The sequence below is a fragment of the Misgurnus anguillicaudatus genome, chromosome 7 (assembly GCF_027580225.2).
Source record: "Misgurnus anguillicaudatus chromosome 7, ASM2758022v2, whole genome shotgun sequence".
Lineage (NCBI taxonomy): Eukaryota > Metazoa > Chordata > Actinopteri > Cypriniformes > Cobitidae > Misgurnus > Misgurnus anguillicaudatus.
In genome coordinates, this window is record NC_073343.2 from 32,750,359 (window position 1) to 32,776,845 (window position 26,487).

Genomic DNA, 26,487 nt, shown 5'->3' on the forward strand with positions numbered 1-26,487 from the left:
ATTGGCTGACTTTGCTGCCACTCAAAAAATGTATCCAATTATTTTAAAGTGGATGGGCAGTTAGATGCCTGTGATGTCATAAGCATCAGTTTTTCAGATTGGGCTGTTTTCTGGCTGACATTTCTAAAAGAGGAATTTCTATGAGACTGAGATGTTTAGCATGTCTAGTACTTTTTGTATGTTTGTGAATGTGGGTAGACTACCATTATTCAACAAAGACAAGGTAAAAATGGTTTTTCATTCTCTGTCCCCTTTAAAATCAAAGCTTTATGTGGCAGAAAACCGAGGGCGAGAGTGAAATGGAGTATGAGAAAAACATCTGTGGCAAGAATTATTGAAAGCAGAGGAAAAATATTTCTAATGTCTCACTTTCCTTCCAAAGGACTGGACGAAAAGCTTTCAAAATACTGAGGAAAATCAATGTGTCCTGCAGATCGGGAATGTTTCTGGGAAATTTACACTCGGATATCAGACTCAAGTGACTCGTGATGTGGATAAAATGTAATGTGAGGTATGTGCTGATGACCTCGTTCATAGTCTGGAGGAGGAGGTGAAAGAAGGAAGATAAGAAGTGTAAGGAAGAGAAGAGCTCTCTCATATCAACAGATAAACTCATCATCCAAATTAATTCCTTTATGTAATGCCAAAAACAATCCCACACATTAAATCATGTGATGTAATATGATACAGAATTACAGTAACAATATGAACCAGATCTTTGCTTGAAGAAACATCTCACCATCAGCCCTCGAGTAGACGACCAGGGAACCGCTGACCAATCCTGCGTACAGACAGCCGCTCCTGTATACCAGACACGTGACGCTAGACTTATCCGGGGAGAAGAAATGCTGCAGACGGACCTTCTTCGAGCGCTGGCTGCTTTTATATACAGATATACTGAAGAAGAAAACATACATGATTAACTTTAATAGAGTAACAGTGAATATTAAATTGGAGATCAGACATGCAGGCCAGATTAAGTAGGATCTCAGCTGGGTGATGTACAAACCTGCCTTCCTCCATTCCTAAACACACAGTCGGCATGTCATTGGTTTTCCGATCTTCAGGGTTTCCCTCTCCGTTGTCCAGAGGCACGTATGTCATGCAGAGTATACGTGACTCGACGTTAAAGCACTCTGTCACTTTGGGATTCGAGTTCTGCAATGCCACAATAGACACCTGGCCCATGTGATTGGTGCAGCTGGCCACCTGATAACAAAGAGATGAGTGTTAATGTCGAAATAAAAACATAATTCTAGACAGAGCTCGTGTAGTTAATAACGTCTGTTTCTAAAACACAAAGATGTGTCAGGAGGTAATGCACAGGTGATTCATGGGATGCTGGCTGTGCTGTTAAAGGGGTGCAGCCCATCACGGCAGGCTCTTACATGTCTCTGAGAGCGTAGGGTTTTATGACTTTCTGTTCAGTGAATAAAGCATAAAAGCTTTTTACGCAACCTCAAGCTCACAATGAAACACAGAACAAAGGCTGTAGTGTTAAACGATGCTTTTAGGCTTCAAAAAGAGGAGCAATAAAATACTGCTTTAGGTCAAGCATGATTTGGCAACATCATCAAACTCTTTCTTCTAAAGAGAAATTATAGTTCACCTAAACAGAAAAAAATATGTCAGTATTTACCTGCACGACTTTCTTTCAGGGTTGCACAGTATTAAAGAAAAATGCGATTGAAAGTGAAAACAACTCTTTTCAACTCATCAGTCTCTCTGCTATCTGAAATAACCTTAAACTTTGACTAATAGGTAACCTTTTTTAGTATTAAAATGACTCAGTTACTGCATGGTTCCCATTTCAAGTAAAATCTCAAATTCCATGACTTGTCCCTGACTAAAAAGCTGAATTTCCATGACCTCTGTCTGGAATGCCGTGGATAATGTACTGTACAACGTGAGTTTATAAAAATGTAGCTAAAATGCTTGAAATGAATAAATAGTGCTTATAAACAGCTGTTTAAAATGTACACGGCAAAAAATGATTTTCAAGAAAAAAATTCTTAGTATTACTAATACTTAAATACTTAATTTAAATACTTAAATTAAGATGCTTTTTCTTGATGAGCAAAACGACCCAAGAAAATAAGTCTAGTTTTAAGACCAAAAATATCAAATTTAAGTGACTTTGTGCGTAAAACAAGCAAAAAAATCTGCCAATGGGGTAAGCAAATTTTTCTTGAATTTAGTGTTTAAGAAAAATTTTCAAGATTTTTTGCTTGTTTTATGCACAAAATCACTTAAATTTGATATTTTGTGTCTAAAAACTAGACTTATTTTCTTGGGTCATTTTGAAAAAGAAGAAGCATCTTAATTTAAGAATTGTTTGATATTTTTACTGAAAACAAGACAAAAATACCAATAATGTTTTTTCTTGAAAATCATTTTTTGCAGTGTAGTCAGCAGAGGCTTTACGACACAAGTTAACAGGCAGATTACATTTGATAAATGGAAACTAAACTTCCCTGATATTCCATGACTTGGGTAAAATAATATAACATTTCTCTGACTTTCAATGTCTGGAATAGACCTTTTAAAATTCCATGATATTCCAGAAATTTTATGACCCGTGGGAACCCTGATATTAGGGACGGGTCAGTGCCATTGTTGCCTCATAGCAAGTATGTCCCTGGTTCGAGTCAGGGGCCGTTTTTACTCCGGTTTTTCTCCCACAGTCCAAAAACATGCATGTTAGGTGAATTGAAGATGCCAAATTGTCCTTTCCCAACAACAACATCAAGCTTGTCATGCAAACACATTGACCCCAGCGGATATGAAAAACTTTATTTTACTTTATTTTCCTCTAAGTAAAATCAGGTTTATTCGTGTAAATCAGGTTTAAATGTCAGGAGATCCTGTCAGGATAAAAAAGTAATACTTGTTACTTTTGTCCCGCTGCTAATACGGTTGCAATATGAAAATGTATATTATTATAAATTTCATTTAATTTTAATTTATAGTGATTTAAATGAGCTGATCTCTGCACTAAATGGTGCAGATTAAGGGGCGGTAATATCCCCTTCTGACATCACAAGGGGAGCCAAATTTCTATAACCTATTTTTTTCACATTCTTGCAGAGAATGGTTTACCAAAACTAAGTTACTGGGTTGATCTTTATCACATTTTCATCGTTGATAGAAGCACTGGGGACCCAAAAAGAGCACTTAAACATGGAAAAAGTCAATTTTTTGTGATATGTCCCGTTTTATGTTTATGTATAGACTGTATGTGAGACTCACCCAAACACAGCCGTGACCCATAACAGGCAGATCTGCAGTGCTGTCATTGTTCACATGTGGCTCAGGGTTGTGAACTGCACATTCCACCTACAGTAACACATAAACACACATACACACGGCTATCATTAGACGGCTTTGTGCTAATATAATACAATATGATAATGAACTTCAGGGTACGATTTAAGCATTCACCTTGAACTCCTGTAGTTTGGACATGACCACAGCCATCTGCTTGAGCAAGAGAGGATGGTTTTGCTTCCTCATCTGATTACCATCATCTTCAGCACAAAACCAGCCCTGAATATTGTCTTCCTCTGCCCAAACAAATTAAATCCGACAAATCAATGACATTTCCAAATGGGTGCTTTGTTGCTGCCAGTATTATAAACCTTTTCTCGGCACAGATCCTCAAATCCTGCCGAGGCTTAATAATGATTCATGCCTTGTGCAATTTAATTTCCGGTAGGCATACACCACGTTAAGGTTTTATGCAGTTTCAAACAAGAGAGAATGATAAATACAGTACATGATATGGTGACATGAAAACAGGAAGTGACACGTACGGAGAGCCAGTTTGGCCATCTGCAGATTACTGATCCATGCTTGCTTGATGGATGGACTGAAAGTGTTGAAAACCGCAGTGAAGAACGTGGGTCTACCATACCTGAAAAATATATGAAAATAAAAAACTAATTTGATTGAAATAGCATGGAAAGCAAAAAAAGCACAGTTTCAGCTAGGCTGGAAACTTATCAAAACAGCTGGAGAAACACCCGGTGTCCCTTCCTGTTTATCAATGACATTACAGGATATGATGTAATACTTGGACAGAGTCAATGCTATCAGTATAACCCTGAACTTTAGCAGCGGCACTTTAATACAGGTCCTTAATTGTGTAGGGATAGCAGATACTAACTAGAATTAAAAATAGCCAGGACATGGAGCCTAGCCTATTCCTATTACTAACTAAAAATGTCAACGTCACACATTTTCCAGCATTAACAGTGTGTGTGTGTGTGTGTGTGTGTGTGTGTGTGTGTGTGTGTGTGTGTGTGTGTGTGTGTGTGTGTGTGTGTGTGTGTGTGTGTGTGTGTGATTTATATTATCAGAGGAATTACTTGGACAGCTGGTAGTATAAAGAGATGCTCTTATAATTCAGAAACTAAAATCCAAGCATGCAAGCGAATAATCACTGTGTGTATGTTTGTGACAGCTGCACATTTCAAACCTCATGATGCTAAACAGGGTGTGTAATAACAGCACATAACTATCTATGGGATCTGATTAGGGACGGAGTCATTTAAATAAACAGTTTAGGAAGCAGAAGACCCAAAGAAACCAAATAATGATCTGCCTGCCTTTTATTTAACAAGAAAAACAGCCAACGTCTAATTAAAGCATTATGGGAAAGTTTCACAAACAGGGTTCAGATTAATCCAGGACTAGGCTTTAATTATATCAGGACAAAAAACAATAATGTTCTGCATCCTGATACAAACCAATGTCAATGATATATGTTAGTGCAAGTTGTATTTAAATTAAGGTAGCTCAAACATGCATTTTAGTCTGGGACTTGGATAACCCCTGTCCGGGAAACTGACCCTAAATGTTGTTCAAGAAATACAACATAGAACAATACTTACATTTTATTTATAACAACAGTCATTAAAAATGACATAGACTTTCGCTGGGTTCGAAACCACCACCTTCCATACTATATAGTAGGCGAAAATCAGTAGGTGAGGTGAGTAGTATGTCCGAATTCATAAGCCTCTTTCACACAGTAATTCTGGTAAATTACCATGAATTTACCAGAATGGATTTACCAGTAAATACAAAAATGTGCTGTTCACACATGCAGTGACGTTCCGTCTTTTTACCAGTAAGACATCATTCACACATCAGTATCAAAATACCGGTAAACTCGGAGAGAAAGCGGAAGTTACCTGTGGCGCGCGGCCGGCGAGCTCCGTCTGTGTCGTATTTGTAAACGGCGGGTTATGACTTAATATCCACGGTCCGTATTTTGTTGTTTTCACATCTGTGGCAAGCGGTCGCGAAGTTGCTCGTGACCAAACAACATAGCGTTAATCAGGCGGCGTCAAACGGATGCGCGTTTGCACGTAGGCTTCACAGATGGTGTGCTAAGGACGTCTGCAATTTGGCAATTAGATGGTAAGCTGTTTTAAACAACTTTGGTGAAGAAATGTGGATGTTTACTTCAGGTGTGCTCGACTTTTAAGCAACATGTGTGTGGAAACGTCCGTAAACAGTCTGGGGGAAACCGCGTCACCTGTATAAAAAACTGTCTGATTGGCCCGCCCGATCTGTCAGCGCGGTCTGACGTCATCTAAATGCCGGTAATGCTATATTTTTCGTTCACACACAGCGCTTACCGGCAAATTACCGTTAATCTTACAACCTGTCTTACTGGTAAATTGGGAGCACTGATTTACCGGAAAGGTTCTGTTCACACATGACATGTTAACTGCAATTTACCAGTAAATTACCAGTAAAGACTGTATGTGTGAAAGGGACTATAGTATTCGAAAAAACAGTAGGCGAAAAGTACCCATACTACTTTCTGCAAGATTTGAAAGTGTTCATTCACTGGACTAAAAATGTCCAAAAGCGGTAACGCGGCTCTATTCAAATGAAAACACACATTGCACTTTACACACTGCACTTGTTGGGTTATACGCACAACCGGCGCAACTTCATAGAATGTCTCTGAAAAGGTTCACGCCCACTTTTGGGGAAAAACAAACTAGACCTTCCATTGACTTCCATTCAAAATAGCGGAACAAATCAACATTCGTACACAACCGGCAGGCGTAAATAACTTATAAAATTACTCAGATTAAACATGTTGAGTAATTATCTGTCCACCATGGCTGCCATAGAGCGCGAAAGATCCATTAACACATTTAATTTGATCAATATAAAAACATGTCCCTTTCATTCTCCCAGTGTCAAATTTGTGTAACAACGCTCCCTATTGGCCAGAGGTGTCTTACAGGGAAGACAGTGAATGATTTTACTTCATATTCGAAAGTTACTTACTTAACGTATTTATATATTATATCTTTATATTTAGAGTACTGAGTGCACTTTTCCGTCCAGCCATACAACTAGCCTTAGTGATATTTCCAGCAATCACTGGACAGCGTTGTTACACAAATTTGATGCTGTGAGAATGAAAGGGACATGTTTTTATATTGACCAAATTTAAATGTGTTAATGTATCTTTCGCACTCTATGGCGGGCATCGTGGACAGATAATTACTCAACATGTTTAATCTGAGTGATTTCATAAGTTATTTACGCCTGCCGGCTGTGTACGCACGTTGCTTTGATCCGCTATTTTGTATGGAAGTCTATGAGAAGTCTGGTTTGTTTTCCCCCAAAAAGGGGCGGTGATGAAATTTACAGTCAAGTTCCCGGATGTGCCGGTAGTCCGTATTAAATAAACCTATGCTGGGTTGTTCTTAATTCAACAATGAGTTGAAACAACCCAGCAAAGGTTTATTTATAACCCAACATGTGTTCCGTCTAATATTTACCCAGTAATTGATTAAAAATAACCCAGGAACAACAAAACCAGAGTTATCAACAAGTTATTTCATATAATTCAGTACGTACTGTCACAGTATGCGGTTTCAGACACAGGGTTTGCCTTTTATTATTAACTAAAAAGTTCATACGGACTACCGGCACATCCGGGAACTTGACTGTAAATTTCGTCACCGCCCCTTTTCGGGGGATAAAAAAGCAGCACTTCCATTGGCTTCCATTCAAAATAGCGGAACAAAGCAACATTTCCACACAGCCGGCAGGCGCAAATAACCCACGAAATCACTCAGATCAAACATGTCGAGCACCTATCCGTCCACCCCGCCTGCCACAGAGCGCGAAAGGTACACCAACACATCCAATCTGGTCAATATAAAAACATGTCCCTTTCATTCTCACAGCGTCAAATTTTGTGTAACAACGCTATCCAGTGTTAGCTGGAAATATCGCTAAGCCAGTTAGTTGTATGGCTGGACGGAAAAGTGCACTCATTACTCTAAATATAAAGACATAATAAATAAATACGAAGTAACTTTCAAATACGAAATAAAATCATTCACTTGCTTCCCTGTTGACTCGATGAGGTACGAGTAAATGTCCGGGTAAGACACCTCTGGCCAATAGGGAGCGTTGTTACACAAATTTGACGCTGGGAGAATGAAAGAGACATGTTTCTACACTGACCAAATCAAATATGTCAATGCATCCTTCACGCTCTATCGCCGGCAGGGTGGACAGATAATTACTCAACATGTTTAATCTGAGTGATTTCATAAGTTATTTACGCCTGCCGGCTGTGTACGAAGGTTGCTTTGTTCCGCTATTTTGAATGGAAGCCAATGGAACGTCTAGTGCGATTTCCCCCAAAAGTGGGCGTGAACCTGTTCAGAAACATTCTATGACGTTGCGCCGGTTGTGCGTATTACATAAAGAATGAGTGATGTCAAACATACTTGTCCTGTTTCCCCGGTAACTGCAGCTGTATCCTACATCTGTCAGCGGCCCGAATCTCCTCCTCTTTCTTTAAAATGAGGCGCTGAAGGCCTGAAACCCAATCCTGAGCTACTGCACCATTAACATTCTGATAGAGAGAGAGAGAGAGAAAGAGAGATTGCACGGTAAGAACGGCGTGATCTGGTTTCAATATCAGTTTGTCCGTCTATAAAGTGTTCACTAGCAGAGAAAGATGAGCTCCTCACCTGATAATTGCCTTTCAGGCTGCTGATCATGGTAGATATTTGGTTCACCAAACCCAGGTCATGGATCAGGTTCTGCAGGTCCTGGTACAGCTGTCCTGGACCCATATATAACTTATCTGAAAAACAACACACACTACAGCTTAAAAAATGTGAATTGTGTGTTTTATACAAAGTGACTTACAGGGAATTAAAGTTATACATTTTTCTATTACTAAGCATGTTCATTGGGTTTCGACCCCATGATCTCTGAGCTGAGCTACAGGAACACAAACTATGCATCCGAAATCGTCTACTTCCATACTATATGCTGTAGTAGGTAAAAATCAGCATGCAAAGCCAGTAACATACAGTATGTCTGAATTCATAGTATTCGAAAAACAGTAGTCGAAAAAAACAGATGGCCTTATACTCCTAGCTAGATGTATAAGTGTGCATTTAGTATCTATCCCGTGAGCTGGGGAGCCGCCAAAAAAGTGAATACAATAAAAATACTAAAAAGCTATGAACGGGGCAGCTCTTTAAGTGATTTAGGTACAACCTTGTGATTTAATCGTACAACACAACTAAAATATGGTCGCAATTGTTGTGATTACGTCATACATCAAGGACATACATGACAATGAAAACATGGTGGATGCAGTATGTCCAAAATGTATTCGTACTGCACTAGGGCTGTCACGGTTATGGCGGTTAATTGGCTAATAAATTGTGCCGATTATGACGATTAATTGCCTGCTTTAGTGCTTTGATGATTAATTGTCTGTTTTGTTGCTTTGACATTTAATTCTCATACTTTTTTGTTTGTTTATGAAATAATTTTCACACATTGTTGTGATTATTTAAAATAAATATTTTGCAACGTTTACCTGGCAGTAAATATTAATATACATAACACATATTTTAAAGTAATCTGATAATGTCTCATTTATACAGGCACTGCAGCTCCCCCTTGTGTTTTTTAGAGAGATGTGCAATCATTGTGGTGATCTGAAATCATCGCGATGAGGTCAAACAATCGTGATGAGGCGATTATTTAATCATTGTGACAGCCCTATACTGCACCCACGTGCACCATTTTTGACAAATCTAGTGTTTTATTTTTAGTATGTTTCTCTTTACAGCTGATACTGAATGATTACTTTGTTATATTTATAAACTAAATCATTAAACACAGATTCACATTTGATGCAAGAGCACTGTGTGGCACTACAGCGTCTCACCATCAAAAAATTTTGTGAAATCTGACATTTTGTTTTAATCCAACTAGAGAAAGATGCACTGATATATCGGCCAATAATCGGTATAGCTCTGTGTATAGAAAATGTAAATAAACATCACTAGTTAAATGTTCAATATTAATGCTCATTATTTGAATGAATAACAGAATTGAACAAATCTTCAGAATTTAGTTAATGCAAGTTAATATAACCACCAAAATATTGGTATCGACATCTGCAGATATCAGTCTGAATAACCGGCTATCGGTGAAAAATTTCATAACGCTGCATCTTTACTTTCAACCAGTGGTTGGGTAACAACAACCCAGAATACACGTAGGTTAATTTATAACCCAAAGTTTGGTTGTGTACATATTTCATCCAGCCATGGGTTAAACACCCCAGGATTGTTTAAAGTGTCCAAATATAGTCTCAGACAAAAGCTGCATTGTGCTGCACTACTCTTGCAAAATAAAGAGGTGTGGGCGTAGAGATAAAAATGTTGGGACGTGAGAAAGAGAGGGATAAAGACAGAGCTCAAGTAAAATGTCAGTGACACCCTTTTCCACACACACAGTTATCAAATAAAAATGCTTGAATGTGTGGAATCAAACATTGTGTTACCCCAGACATTTGGTTCCTTAAATAGAGACCATCTGAGTCCAATAGTTTCTGGCAGTATATCAGCATGCGAGAGGACAAACACAGAGCGTTTTCATAAAGTTCAGTTTGCTTTTGCACAGATACACTAAAGAAACATCTCAAACATAGAGGTCAGGATTCAGGGTGAGGCACTGACTCTCATATGTATGCGTCAATATAAGGGTGATTCTCACGAAACCATTGAAACACCACGGCACTAATGATTTTAGCTTTAAAATGTGTAATATAGTAACATTAAAAAGCTTCAGAATTAACACAATACTCTGTTCTACCTTGCACAATGTGTGATTTCAACATAAGAATTTATAATTGTAAATTTTATCTCATTTTCTGCTGAAATTCTCATTACCGCAATGTGTCCGGCTGTGTTTGAACATGCGTTATGTTGTAATTTAATCAAATTAACACAAAAATATTAAGAAAAAAAGATAAATGGATGTTTTGCTAGACTACTTTAGATGACAGAAAAAATATTTACTGAATATTCATGTATAATAATAATGAAGAAAAATTATGAAAATGATGTGTCCATGCCTGATGTTCTCATCCTCCGCAACACTTTTTGAGAACAGTTTAAGCACACATACAGAATTTTTAATTTTTAAAGTTTGATTTTGAGTGACCAAGCACATGGACCAGTTACTTCAAGATGGCTACCAGGTAAGATCATTTTTTTACAGTTAATTTGAAATATTGTCTTGTCAGAATGCTTACACGACATTTTGATTATCATTACCGCAACAGATGCTTATTAAATGTTAATTTAATTAATAGAAGCATAATACTTTGATTTTAAATGCACGTGCAGAATCTCTAAATTATGTTCTTTCAGGTTTGTCATGTCATTTTGAAAATATGTCAGTGTTGATGTTTTCTGACTGTTGCGGTAATGAGATTTTTTAGGACTAATTTTTTTAATTATGTTACAAAAAGTGTTAAATGATAAGTAAAAGTTTTTAAATTAATGTTCCCATTTACTCCAGACTTTGTTTTTCAATGGCTGGTGGGAAAAAAAGTAAATTTAAGCAATTTTTACATTTTCATGCTTGACATTTTTAAAACCAAGTTTTCGTGAGAATCCCCCATAAGCTGTGACTCACAGATTTGTGTGCTTAGTTAGCTTTCTTCATATACCGTCAGCTTCCTTAAGTATTCAACCTTCATCCCTTGCTTATTTAACCACATTTCAATGCATAAACTTAATCCACAAACTACATCTTTTTTTAATAATTAAAAATTACGGTTCAGTCTGCCTTAGTGTTTCTCTTGTATTTTTGTATTCCGCATTAGCAAGTTGCTCTGGATAAATACACAAATGCAATCTCTAATTCCAAATTTTTTGTTACTTTTCACAATGTGTCCCTAACAGTGACATCACCTTCCAGTAATGTTGTTTTTTACGCCTAATTAGGTTTGGAAAATTAGAGCAAGAGAAAGAAAGAAAGAAAGAAAGAAAGAGAAATTCAAGAGCTGTGGTTTGCATCAGTAGTTCCTGCAAACAGACCTTGTTTTCAGTAGCCATAGTAATGACACAACTAGTCTTTAAAATCTCGCAGATAGGAGATTTTTTCTCCTAAAGACATTAGAGAGGAACAAGCAGTGATCCCAGCGCGTTTCGGCATTTGTGTCTTAACCTATAAAAGGTCAAACAAGCATCCGGTTGGTCCTGTAGGACTTTGCGATTAAAGTGTGGGTTTTACAAAAATGTCTTGTAAAATCCCATTGTAGTCTTTTTCTTTTGGCTCGCAGCTGTGCTGAATAAAGCACACACACACAACAGGAAAAACAGTCATTTCCCTTTTGTTAAATATCATGAGTCAGTGTGACCCAACTTCTCCAAACCACACAAAACAAGACGGCCTTAGTGAGGACATCCACAAGGCTTTTAAGCAATTATGCATCATGTCTCATTCATGGAAAACCTCAACATGCTTTCATTTAAACCATGATTTCCCAAACCAAACAAAAATCTCTAGCTTGCAAAATTAGCACAACAATGTAAATACAGCCTTTCTGACTCATTTTATTTTTTTTGTCTCTGATAGCTTATAACATTTTCCCATCAATAACTTTTAGGTTCAAAATTTCTGTAACGGTACATTCACATGGGGCGAAATCGTTAACGCTCGACGAAAGGCTTGTCTGAAGCGTGTCCAACAGCCAATCACAATGGCCGCAACGCATGCTCTGGTCTTGCATTAACGTAATTGGTTGGCTCGCACTAGGTTATTTGCATAAAGCGATCTGTTTGGCTGACGCAAGCATTGGCGCTTAAAAAGTTGAGAGCAACCCCTCCTTAGGAATGAAGCAAACATTTTCATAGATATTTAAAAAAGTGAGGAAACAAAGCGTGAAGGACTGTCATTATATGTATTGTATACGTGTGGCATATGTTGTTCTTGCATTTTTTTGTACATTTGGAAGAAATTTTAGTACGAAAGTTTTTGTTGAATTAGGGTTTGTTCGAGAAAACGTGCATATGCACATTTTACCCACAAATTTGTTCTTTACAAATGCTTAGTGAATGAGACCCACTGTGTCTAACGCCAGTTTCTTCACAGTCATATTTTCCATGGAATAATCTCTAACATCTTTATCTGAAAGTGTTGACATTTACAGTAAACTCTGACCACATGTTTTTCTGAATATCTACGGACTGCTTTACTTGTAAATGTCAATCTGTGCTCTTGTACATTTAAAAATAACGGCAGTGCATTGTTGTTTTGAGGATGGTGCATGATATATATCACTCCAAACACTTCCTTCTATTGCTATAATCCTATTTTTTATTTAGCTGTTATTTTTTATCCAAAATGACTAATGCACGATATACGGTGATATATTATGCAATTTCTTGTTCAAGGACACCATGGTAGTCTGGGGAGTTGAAGTTCACTGGACAATTCTTGAGTAAGCTGTACAAAACCTTAACCATCATTATCCCATATAAGATATTTTTATCATCAAATCAGAATTGGCGATACCTACTGAAATAATCCTTTATCAGATTTTAAGCTTCAATTAAATCCACCATTAAATTGTCTTTACACAGAGTCTATGTGTCTTAATTTGCACGAATGTTTCTGTGTTTGTAACTTATTAGGTTTCGCATTGATGACGACTTTTTCTCCCGAGTGTGTGGGTGGAAATCGTCCAGTGTCGCCCATCTCCTCGCTGGAGCCGAACTCCACAACTTCTACAAAACTCAACGGCACACTCCACTTGAGCAGAAACCTTTGTCCTGTGGGAAGACCTTCACTTGCGGCTCCTACATTCACACCCTCCTGTGAAGACCGCTGGAGAAAAGCAGTTTGATCAGTAACTATCTAAATGACACATTACGTTGTGTTACAGATGTGCGTGTGATGTATCTCACCGCTGGTTGGGGGTGGCACACATGAGCACATCATTCAGAAGAAAGACTCGCCGTTCTTTAGTCTTAATGATCTCCCCGCGATCATTATAAACAGTTTCCACCATGTCATCAGAACGAATCAGATATCGGCTACCACTGCTCAGCAACTTGTGAGAAAGAGAGTCGAGAAAGAGAGAGAGAAGGATGGAGAAAGACGCAGAAACAGCAATAAAACGATTGAGCTAAGGATGAAATATTTAAGAGTGCTACTTCATCAAAGTTACCATCCGCACAGTTGACACAGAGCTTAAACAGCAGTGGGCCGAAACAAATGTGTGTGCAAGGGCTGAATAAGATCGAATGTGCTGTATAGCTCAGTGGTAAGACATTGCATTAGCAGCGCAAAAGGTTAAGGGCTCTAACTCATGCGCTGTTATTCGCTTTGAATAAAAGCATCTGCCAAATGCACAAATGTAAATGCAAAAATAATCATACATGCCCGCATAAAATTGGCTAAAACGGGTGGATTGTGACATTCCCAAAATTCACAGATGTGTGCAATATTTGTATGTCTAAATTACTATTACACATACACAACAACGATATGGCATTTGACCCATCACGTCACCACCACAGTGCGACTTTTGTTGATGCTTTTCGTAGCTTAGTTGGAGCGAGCCTTGCAGGAGAGTAGCTATGGATGAAATAAAAGTAAAGTTGGGAAGTGGAGTATATACAATTGATGACAACGAGTCTTTAAAGGCAAACTCAGATGTGTGGAGAAAGTGTGGTGTAATACGAGGTTATATTTTTTCTTGTTTTTTTTTCATTAATCTATTAGTCTATTTGCGTATAGTTATCAGGTTCCATAACCTATTTAGGTGCCGATGGTAGGCTACTTGAATAGCGCAAAACAAAGCGCACTTAAGCCTGTTTCATTAGCCCATTCATGAAACTGTTGTGATGTTGAGAAAGGTGGCACTTTAATTTGAATGATTTTAGCATGTGTGATTTATCACGGGCACGGATTTAATTTTGATATTATCACGGGTGACGGGTTGGATCTGGTGCTGAACTTTGCGGATACGGACGGGTCTCCAAAAATGGACCCTTGCAGGAGAAAAGAAAAAAGAGCAAGGCAGTTACAGGGTGCCAAGATTAGCAAAATCGACACTGGAGCCCCAGATGGTGTTTACTTCTCAAAATAGTTCAGTTTACGGCCATAACTTAGTACTAAGTCAACATTTGACCTCCTTTTATCAACCTAAAAACTTAAGTGTGTGTAGAAATACTTCATGAGCATTGTGATCTAGTTAGGAGAAGTAAAATGTCCTCAAAAACTTGGTTGCGTTAATATTTATTATCATACTAGCCCTTACACATATGCCTTCCTGTTTTCACCAAGTAAGACTTTCCTGGGTCAAAATCCCTGGGACAACATAAGTTTACAGTTATTGTAAAAATGTAGGCTTAAAACCAGGGTTAGGTGTGTTTCCATTTTGTTTTTGTTATTCACAATTTCTGTCGGATTTAAGGGATACATTGTGTTTAAGATTTTTTATAGAAATGTTGCTCCTGGGTCAACAAACTGTGTTGCCACAGGGACCTATCTTATTTGGCAAAATCAGGTCAAGCACACAATTACAATATAGATAAACCTGTACACACACACAACACCATATACAGACCTAAAAATGACCCCTCAAAGTCAACAATTTACCGGTATACCTATAATGTGGTCCCCACAGCGTGATGAATACCAGGTACACACACACATACACGCACGCACGCAAAGTTTGCACCTCTTAACTTTACCTTGTTAAGGTAATGCTCATTTACAGCCTTAGCAATGTGTCTGATCTCACAGCGCTGATCAGCTTCTCTCTTCCTCTCGTTTAGTTTTTCAGCAAGCGTTTCCAGTTCAGTGAGGGCCATTTGAAGCGGAAGGCGGTCGGGATGTCCCACTGGTGTGTTTTTTAACATGTCCTGCAAAGAGATCCAGAAGACAATAAACACCGTTAACAAGATCGGCCTGTGCAAAGAACTTGCTGAACTGTTGAAAAACAAAATAAAAGATAAACTAAAACCTCTATGAAATCGATGTTCATGAACTTACAACCATCTCCACATAAAATTGACTCCAATGTGAATTTAATTCTAATGTGGATCAGAAAGAAAGTGGCGCCCCCTTCTGGGCAACGAGTCATTTTTTTTACCAAAATATCCTCAAAACACAATACCGGTCCAAAATCAAATGCCTGCATTTCAATTAAAATCATTAATAAAAATGTAAACGCAAAATTAAATCTGTGCCCTTACTAAATTAGAAGAAAGAGGAACCTAGGAGATATGTCATATGTCGTGATTTACTTTTTTTTTACATCATCCTACATAATGTAAAAAACATTCATCATTCTGTAAAAATAAAAACGTAATATCTTTAAAATTGACTGAGTAAAGTCATGTCAAAGATTAAAAACAGTGAGTGAAATCAGCCTTTAATGATGAAAAATTAACATTGTGTGGACATATAAGTACGTAAAATTGTGTGTGTGTGTGTGTGTGTGTGTGTGTGTTGGGGTCAGTGTGTATATGAGTATGTAAGGATGTATACGAGTGTATGTGTACAAAACTCACCTGCAGCAGCAATATGAACTGAGGAAATCTTTGAATAGGTTTCATCATCAGCCCGTAAAGCGTCAGTCTGTCTTTACTGGTCTCCTGACGTTGCTGTTAACACAATGCAAACATAGCTTGTCATTATAGACCAATGAACTCTCAACAATGTGACAAAAAAAATTCAATTACAGCGCTAACTACAAGGTTTTTCTCAATTTTCGAGTTTTGGTTCCTTGCCACTGTCACCCTGTTGGTTCATGTACGTGTACTGTACACCAAGCGACGTGTACACCAAAGCGTTTAAAGGGAACCTATTTCATTGCAAAAAAACAATGTTATTTTGTGTATTTGGTATAATAAAATGTGTTTGTGTGGTTTATACAAAACTCATCGTTCTAAAAAGCTCTGTGTCCCTGATTGGACAGCTAATCTATACGTTGTGATTGACCTGAATACCTCTGACATCAGCTGAAAATGTGACGCTCCTTACCATGTTTGAAATATTCGCTCACAATGCAATGCTAACAGGAGTTAACTTACAGGGCTGAGAGCCAAAGCGGGAGGAATTATGATAATGTCGGTCGTGTCCACATCAACAGGCTCAGGAAGTAAACTGTTGCCAACAATCTGTGTGTTTGTTGTAGTCCAAGAAAAGAGATTTACTTTGGAGACAATAACTTGCGTAATCGTTTACTTTGTGAAATGTACCTTTTGCTGTTAATATGTACAATCGTGAATCGAACAATAGGTGCTCTTTAATAAAGCTTTCATTATGATGGCCTGGCAACAATATTAACGATGTCACTATTTTACTAATTTCAATTAAAGATTTGCTCCAAGCATTAGCGAAATTTTCTAAATGTAGACAAAAAACTACTGCGAAATGACGGTGTTTCCATTAACCAATGTTATGTGACTAAAACATGATTTGTGGTCCTGCGATATGTCATCCCAAAAACCATGCCGTCGTGTGTGTTTGACTTCATATGGCGCCGCGCCAACCGATATGGGAATGACATAAAAATACAGCAAGAAGACTTGAAAGCATACAGAGCAGTCGACTGCCGAATTGTTTTGTGGTATTTTGATGTCATACGCTTGTCAGTTCTTGTGATGCCACAAAAGTGGAAAACACACCTCTTTTGTCTTGTCCACTGACCTCTGTAAATGCATAAAAAAAAAACAGTTTTGCGATAAATTCCTTTTTCACTCGAGTGTAAAAACTTTTTTGCGATATATTGGAGTTTATGCAAAATTGCCGTGTTTCCATTGGGCGCATTTTCAATTTGCGCAATTTGAAGCACAATTATTATTGCAAATTCCTTACAGGTATGTCATGTATTGTAACTTCTGCCCTTATATATACTTCTTTTTATTTCCATATAAGCTGGAAAGGCATGTCTTGTTTAATATGATGCTTGTTATTCATCATTTTAATTAACTAAATGTCTGACAGCCAAAGAGAAAGTATATACTATTTTATAGATTACAATCAATTTATTAAGACAATTAAACTATATCTTCTATTCTAAATACTGTATATTTAATAATTTTTGGATGTTTGACCTTAAGGAATTCGAGGAAACAGGGCTTGGCAGCACACGCCTTCCGCACCACTCCCATCGCCAGACTGAAGTTATTCACATATTCACTGTATGCGTCCAACACCATGGACTTAGAAAACTGCAGGAAAGAGAGACAAAGATGGAGGTGAGAGCAAAGTCATGACCTGAGATTGACAGTAAAACCATGTTGCTTTTTTGAGACAGTTGCAGATAGGTTTTTGCCACACACACACACCTCTCACAGCTGGTTATGGGTGGAGAGGGTTTATGCATGTAGAAACTTAGATGGAGGGTGTGGTGTGCGATTTGCGCCATGAATTTTTCTTTGCCAAACACGGCATAAGAAGCAGAAAGATACTGTTACTTTTCTAAATAAATCCATCCATTTTGTATCATAAAACCACCAATGCTGCAAAGACTTCTTACCGATGCTACAAAAACATCTCCGATCATCTCCAACTCGTCCCAGTCAGACACACGGCTCGCCAGCGCCATCTGGAACAGGGCGTGGCACTGCAGGATCTCACGGATTCGATAAAACATCACCTTACGCTTACGGTCGCTCACTAACCGTGGCTCAATCTCGGACAGCGGCTTTTCATATTGCTGTGATAAACAGATAATTCAATTAGATTTATCCAAATATGAATATTTTGGTAATTTACTCACCCTTGTGTCTAGTTTTCATATGCATATCATATCATAAGACACACATGGGAGATTTGATGTTACCGATGTGCCGCCATATTTGAGCTTACAGCAAAGATCTGTACATTGCCATTGATATGCGATGTATTGATCGCTAAATAACCTCAAAATATGTTGTATTCCGGTTTACAAGACATATTAACGCACTGGAGTCTGGATGGATGCATGTTGGAGATTCGCCATGATGAGCCCCATAAAAAATTATTGGTTTCTGTTTAACTAAAGAAACAAAAGCCTACATCTGGGATGACATGAGGATGAGTAAATTATGAGAAATGTCATATTTGGGTGAACTATTGCTTTAAAAAAAAGGTATAAGAGGCATTACTATATTGTAAATGTAATCGAGTGCTGCAGGGATGAGGTATTTTTGTAGGCAACCCGGAAGTTAGCGGGCCACTGGTTTGCCTCGCCAACCTATTTTTGCCAAAGACTTTTGGATTATCACAAAAAATAAAATAAGCTCTTTCGTGTTTAGCTAAAGTTTATGATACAAACGTTTGCCACGGAAACCACAATTCGCGCCATTCACGCGAACTAGACACGCAAATGAGGCAGAATCGTGTCTACCACGCTGCGCTAAATGCCTCATTCGCGGCGCGAGACCTCCACATTGACTTAACATTGAAATCACTCGTGCTTGACGCCTCATAAACTCAGTATTAGGCTACAAGCGACATCAATGTCAACCAAGCTCCAGACAGCTCTTTCAAACTTTATTAAACATGTTTAAAACAGGTTTCCTGATAAAGAAATACTCTGTGGATGAATCTTTCTCAGGATTTAAGCCCATGTTGTGTTGTTTTTGTGATCTTCATGCATGATGAAGTTAAAAGTCCCATGTAGCAACTTGTTAGCAACCACCCCTTTAAAGATTCAGTGAAGCTTTAAAAGTCACAGTGTTGGTGTGTTTTATGTTGTAGAATAAAACGTAAAAACATTTTGGGCTTGTGTTAACCCAAGATCTTTTTAAAAGAGTTTAACCAATTCAAAAAATCCATTGACTTCGGGGTGTTGGAACCGTAAGTGTTAAAATGCTAACTCGCTTCTAGGTTTTGCCTACAAAAATACTTAATTCCCTGCAGCACTCTACAACAATATCCGTCTAATAATGATTTTTTTAAAGGAAAATGCATTCATAAAACATAACTGTTACACTAAATACAGAAAAAAAATGGTAAAAACCTCTAAAATCCTCTTAAGAGCTTCCAGATAGTTCTTCTCACTCTCTAGAATCATCTCCAGAATGCATCTTCTCATTACCTGCTCATACACACAATTAAGCACATACTATGGGAATATTTGAATCTATGAAAGCTGCATGTGTTTATTTATGACACTACCTGGTGCTGAGAGAGTCCATCGGGTGCGGGCCCCAAAACTGGGTCCACATTAAAACACTCCACCTCAATGAAAAGATCCGAATCTTCATCAAAGCAGCTGGGTTTCTTCTCTAAAGAAAATGTATAAATATCACATGAAATAAAAAGCATTTGTGACCTGTGCTGGCAAAATGAGTCAGAACGCGCACCGTCTAATTTTGTGCCAGAGGCAAAAGAAAGTATAAATGTCAATTTTGGTCAAAATAAAAATAAGTACATTAAGCCCTCGTCTAGCAATCCCAATGCTCTAAACAGTCATTAAACATCTAAAATGATCTTTATTTGTACATTTTCTCAAAGGTGCACTGTCCCAAATGCTTAATCGAATACAAAAATGCGTGTGACATTTTGCATGCAGGAATTAGAAAATAGAGTGCAGTACTTGTTTGATGTTAAAATATTTATTAAGAAAAATAAGACATGAATCCGATCTTCCTTGTGCTGACTGACAGATTCAAAGCATGCACTGACGCGCGAGCATGCGTCCCGATATATAGACATTTACACAGTATTACAGATTTAAAATATATGTTTTGACAATAATTCACGCAGATATAATCTGTTATGTCTTAAGTGAATGTTTGTTTAACTGTTGGAAAAAATATCTGATGTGTACCATTATATTAGATCCATGCAGTAGATCCTAAAGCTGTCTGTCTTAATGTTAATCAAACAATAAAAGAAAGAAAAAAATTAAACATATATTTTTCCTACAGTGTTGTTTTTAACTTTGTGTGTGCTTAATCTATTAGTTTTATAGTGATTTTAAGGAATGGATGTGTTTTGTTTTTCTTTTTAACTAGGGATGCACCGATATGGAAATTTTGGCCGATACCGATAACTCTTAAAATTTGGGGGCCGATAACCGATATCTATTGGCCGATAAATATTCATATTATTTTCACAATGAAAAACTCGCAGACCGCGGACATCTTGTCTTTGCGCTAGACTAGCATACTCTTCTTAAGCCCGCAACACGTGTCATCTTCGTGCTATGTCACAGAAAGCACTAATCAAAACTCCACATGGCCAGCAATGAGCAAGTGAAGTGGTTCAACAAACCAAAATAATCCATAATTTATCAGCTTTCATTTATCTGCCTAATTTTGCTATCAGACCGATAACCGATACTATTAAAAATAAGCAGTTATCGGCCGATAACGTCATGTCGGCCGATATATCGTGCATCCCTATTTTTAACTCTTAAAAATACTTGATTTTTCTCATCAACTTCAAACAGATGTAGTTCTGCCATTTTTTCAGATTCCAACAAATCAAACATAATTTTGAAGTTTTTTAATAGAGAATGTCAAAATATCAATAACACATTTTTGAAAATTAGCTTATTCCGACTCATTTTGCCAAACACACGTCACATAAATGATGAGCTGTCTGTTGTGGTCTTACCCTGACAGAGAGATCTGGTGCGGATGAAAGATCGGCCCTTTCTCACTGCGGCTTTGGTTTTCTGTAGACCGTCTTTAGTTCCATCTTTGGCTGCTTTTACAAGCCTCTGCATCTGTTGCACAACATCCATCATTCAGCTGTGAGTTCTGCATCACCACCACTTAAACGCTTCATATTCACTTTGAGAGGCGTTAGTTTTGAGATGAACCCACACGCCATGGAGAAGACACAAGATCTAAACATGCATCAAGCTAAATGATGGTCTGAGTTATGAACAAACAACCCGACAATGAAAAGATGTTACGCTGACAACAGATCACATGACTGATGGGTAAATGAAACAGAGGGAGACAGAGACCACAACTGCAGGCAGTCATAATGTCAGTCGAACCCTGCCATAAGATTTACTTACTCTATCTCTAAAACAGCATGTACAACATATACAATATGATAAATCGGACATTTCACAAGACTTTTTAAAGATGTAAAATGTCTCCAGAGTAGAAATGTGAACTTTTAGCTCAAAATACCATATAGATCATTTATTGCATGTTAAAATTGCCACTTTGTAGGTGTGAGCAAAAATGTGCTGTTTTTGGGTGTGTCCTTTTAAATGCAAATGAGCTGATCACTGCACTAAATGACAGTGCCGTGGTTGGATAGTGCAGATTAAGGGGCGGTATTATTCCCTCCTGACATCAAAAGGGGAGCCAAATTTCAATGACCTAATTTTTCACATGCTTGCAGAGAATGGTTTACCAAAACCAAGTTACTGGTTTGATCTTTTTCACATTTTCTAGGTTGATACAAGCACTGGGAACCCAATTATAGCACTTAAACATGGTAAAGTCAAATTTTAATGATATGTCCCCTTTAGGTTGTTCTCAAATATCTACATAAGGTGTATGTGGCATTTTTATGTGCAAAAATGATCCAGAGAAGGTTTTAAATGTCCATTTACAACCCTAAGATTTGTCCCCAGAATCAAAAGGTCTATTATTAGCTTATTTGAAAGGGTCATGAATAATAATGTTGAGCTCTGCTCTGATTGGTTGTTTCTCTGAGCAGCTCCTTCAGTAGCTTTGTGTGTGTGCAAACAGACCTTATGTTTGAGTCTGTATCAGATGAAGATACAGATTTTGAGGAATAATCAATTGTTTGGAGATTGGAGTGGTAAGTTTCTGAGTGGTAACTTTGTGTTTTTTTAAGTATGAACCTGCAAAACGTAACTGTAATGTCAATAGTAGAACTTCAGGCTAAACACTAGCATATAGCATTAACTAGCATATAGCGCTAACTCAGCAGTCACAACTTTGTTTTTAGCACTGTAACAACATTGTACTTAATTTAATGTCTAACTTAGTGTTTTCCAGCGGTCAAGGTTTACATTAGAAGGAAACAATCGTGTTTAAGGCTCATGATAATAACTCTTATTATTCATTTATGCCTAGATAAACACAGTTTTACATTCTACATAACCTTTAACCAATTGCAATAAATGACAATGATTTATTTTCCTACCTTAAACCACTACAAGCAAAGAGACATTTTGTTGGTCGCTTGCTCTCTGTATTTTTTGGTTTTGCTCTGCGGTGGCAGTCACTTAGGAAGAGTTATATGTCAACAATACATAAATATCATGCAAAGAACACAGGGGAAAAAATTAGACAGAAGAGTATGAATGACAGTCACTCTCCAAAAATGAAGACAGCCATGATGTACTGTACAGACACACAACAGAAGCTTAGTGGGGACGGCGGTGAAGGGATTTGGGGTTTGAACAGAGGAAGCCCCACCACCACACTAACACCAATAGAGGAAAGAGCCGTCAATCCAGTAAGACCGACAGCCGTCGACCTTTTACCTTCAGCTCGTGTTTGTGTTTGAGCTGTTGCACCTCTACCGTCCCCACTGTGTTTGCCATGAGATCTCGCATCTTTCTCTCATAATGCTCTTTCAAACGCACCAGATCTTCAGAGAGCTGAACGGAAGCAGAGAGCGAGTTACTGCACACGGCCTCCATCATTCCTTCATCGTCTTACACTGGAATTCATTTTTTAACAGTTCACCAAAAAATGAAATTTCTTCCAGTGTTTATGTAAGACTTTCCTAAAAGGAGAAACTGTGTAATATGTAGAGGTAGACCGATATATTGCAGTGGCTGAAGCAGTATGTGTAATATTTGAATTATCGGCATCTGCCGTTAATTTTTTTTATTAGCCAATAAATCTTTCTGTTCCTTAAATTAGTTGCGTGTAATATAAAGACACTTGTGAAGCCAACAGTAAAATGACCAATCATTATTCACTTTTTAATAGGGCTGTCAAACGATTAATCGCGATTAATCGCATACAAAACAAAAGTCCTTTGCATAACTTATGTGTGTGCACTGTGTAATTATTTTATATATATAAATACACACACATTTATAATATATACACACAGTACACACACACATATATATTATGAAAACACAAACTTTTACTTTGTATGTGATTAATCGCAATTAATCGTTTGACAGCCCTACTTTTTAATGTTTATTTTTACTGTAATTACACATGTGTTATATCAGCCTCACTGCTTTTTCAATATCAGTATAAGACATAAAAAAACATATGATTGACCACATATGTTTAAATAAATGACATGAAACATGACAATGTCAATGCTCTGGGCAACTATTGAAAGTGACGTGCTGAAAGTCAAAGTGACATGCTTGTCAAGCATGACGTCTGCATTTAACCCACCCCAGTGAGTAGTGAACACATGCACTGCAAGTCAGCTACAAAAATTGAAGTGCACACCTCGCGCACACGACAGCTCACTTTGTCATTTTTGGCACGTGCACCAACACGCTCATGTGGATGCGTCGAGTATAAACAAGACTTTAGCCTCAAGTACCTTATTGCTTTTATAAAACACAGAATATACGGTCTTCCTACCACTGGACAAAATAATCCCTGACCGACTGAGGGTGCTGCACAGTGATACACACAACCATTGGGTGCAAGGGTCACAACTGTTATTTATCGTAACACAGCTATTAACCAATCAGAATAGAGGACTGGAAGTAACCGTTTTATAAAATGAGATAAAGAGAGGTTTAGACTGAGAGAGAGAAGTATTAATCGTTTAAATACATACATGTGTTTTCTTGCTGGGCGTGCGACCCCTAACAAATGCATCAGGCAGGCCGTTTTCTCCATGTCCGTTCTCTGTGTCACTTGCTTCCTCATAACTCTCAAACTCGCTGGAACTCCAGCCGATGTCAGGCGAGCTGCTGCCACCCTCCTCCCCGAAATCCACATCATCATAGATCATCTCATCTGGGTCTATAAGACAGTTTATACATTTATAAAGAAGCAGCCTGTAATCTACACCTCATGACATGAGCGACAGCGACAGAGTTGTAAGTCACATGACATTTATTAATGTTAACTGCTGACAGGCCATATTTACTCTCAGTTTCTATTACGCTCACATTTCCATTGGGCTATTCACTAACATTGAATTGTGCCTGCTTGTAGTGTCATCAACATGCAAATGCAAACATGCACCAAAAAAACCTGCATTAAAATGCAACGTGGGTGAGAGGTAAATACGATGCAGGTTTTTGTGCTAAAAATAAAGCATGCAACGATTTGTAAGCGAGCACCACTGGCTGGTGTATAAACAACTTTAGCATCAAACGCTTTGCATAGTCAATGTACAAAAAGATTAGATGAACAGACCTGTGGTGGATCCAGAGTTTTCTCTTGGTACGTCATCATAAATCACTTCATCTGGGCCTTAAGTAAAAAAATAAAAACAGGCAAACAATCTTGTAAAACTAAATCAAAGCGCTTCTTTGTGAGTGTTACAGTTTGTCTGGAGGAGTATTTCTTCAGTCAAAGGGAAGGAAATGTCTGGGATTCTCTTCAGAAACAGGAAACACAGCTGAGCAAGACTTTATACATACATGCACATTCACAAATCTCATGGGACACTGAGGAACCAATATATTTGTGTATCAGCCAAGCAAAATCGTAAGCACTTACTTTCCATCCAGGCTGTGTTTGCTGGATCTGACACCCATTTAGTAAGAGCATCTTCCTCCTTGATGACTGGACACTCTTCACTAAAAACACTGGATGAATAACTTTCAGTTAAAAAAAGAAAAGAAACACTTCCCCATTAAATATCCCCCTTTGTAAAAGATGCAGTTTTCAAATTACAGCTGTCAAAAAATTACTGCTTCAATTCTCTAATAACTATATTGGGAAAATATTATTAATATCTGATTCATTTATGACCATAATCATCTAATATTGTAATAAGTGACGGGCTAAATTTACATAAAGCCACAATTACGTTAAAGGTATGTGTGAACTGTACAGGAGCGTGCAAACAAAAAACACACAAATTCACAAGCAAGCAAACATTTATGGGTCGGTGACAAAAATGATTTGGCAAGATAAGAAATTCAAAAATCTTTTTAAAAAACTTTAAAAAGCATGCATCAGGTTTATTTTATAGCACATAGTGTATTTATCTTAATTTTATGCAATACATTTGCAGCATTTTTATGAAAGTTAAGACTGAATGGACCTGAAAATGTCAAATGGTGTAACCGCCAATTGCGCTTAAGAATGAAAAATATTAAATATTTTATCCACCTTGATGGCATGTAAGCGTAATCATACATTTTTTTTAAATATCATTTTATTAGTTATTTCTAAATGTAAATTTTCATGCGTTTTTGTAATATTTGTCCGGACATATGCTGAAAACAGCTGTTTCCTAAATAATCTTTGACAAATTATATAAAAATGTATGTAAAAAAAATCATATTACACTAAACTAGATGATTATATTTTATTCCACATTTGTTTATGAATATATTTATATTTTAATAAAAAAAGTAATACTAGTTACACCAATTGACACAGACTGGTTACACCACATTGACATTTTTGCAATTATCCCGCAAATATTCTTTAAAAAATAAAATAAAACCAGTAATTTCAGACTTGGTCTTAAAAAATAGAGAATGTATGCAAGTAATCTGCAAATTTATTTTGAAATTTTAACCCTTTTGCATACGAACCATACGGACACAAAATAATTAACGTCACATCATTGACCTGTATATGTTCATACATTCATATAAAAATCATCAATAATCATTAGATGTAATAAACAGTACTGTATCACTCACCTGTCAACTGGAGTTTGTCCTGTTACACCCACAGTCACTGTAGGACACATCACAACAGTTCATACTGTACATTAACAGATAACTGTACACTTACAGATAAATACATTCAACATATATAACGAAAGCATGTTCACAAGATTCTAAGAAATTACACTGTATCTTAATAATGAAAATCCTCTTTACTTTGGTTGAGATTTACAGATCAGACATCATTACGCCACAAGGGGACGATAGAGCTTCCTATTAAAACTAAAGATATGATAGTTGCATTTTAATAGCCTTCAAATGAAATTGCGAATTGAAAATCCACCTAATGAAAACGTGTCAATTTACAGAGACTCCTGTATATTGAA

The 26,487-nt window shown here is 37.4% G+C and overlaps 1 protein-coding gene across 1 annotated transcript in view; it reads right to left on the reverse strand.

Moving 5' to 3' along the window:
• arhgef10 (Rho guanine nucleotide exchange factor (GEF) 10) overlaps positions 1–26,487 on the reverse strand; it is a 69,004-nt gene that overhangs the window by 23,786 nt on the left and 18,731 nt on the right. The window contains 21 exon segments of the mRNA XM_073869749.1: positions 740–897; positions 1,010–1,209; positions 3,250–3,336; positions 3,442–3,563; positions 3,813–3,913; positions 7,776–7,903; positions 8,022–8,129; positions 12,994–13,159; positions 13,254–13,423; positions 15,072–15,242; positions 15,894–15,986; positions 17,442–17,558; positions 17,867–18,046; positions 19,334–19,411; positions 19,492–19,601; positions 20,938–21,049; positions 22,802–22,918; positions 24,082–24,269; positions 24,669–24,725; positions 24,975–25,075; positions 26,135–26,171. Coding sequence (XP_073725850.1) covers positions 740–897; positions 1,010–1,209; positions 3,250–3,336; positions 3,442–3,563; positions 3,813–3,913; positions 7,776–7,903; positions 8,022–8,129; positions 12,994–13,159; positions 13,254–13,423; positions 15,072–15,242; positions 15,894–15,986; positions 17,442–17,558; positions 17,867–18,046; positions 19,334–19,411; positions 19,492–19,601; positions 20,938–21,049; positions 22,802–22,918; positions 24,082–24,269; positions 24,669–24,725; positions 24,975–25,075; positions 26,135–26,171 — 2,601 coding nt within the window.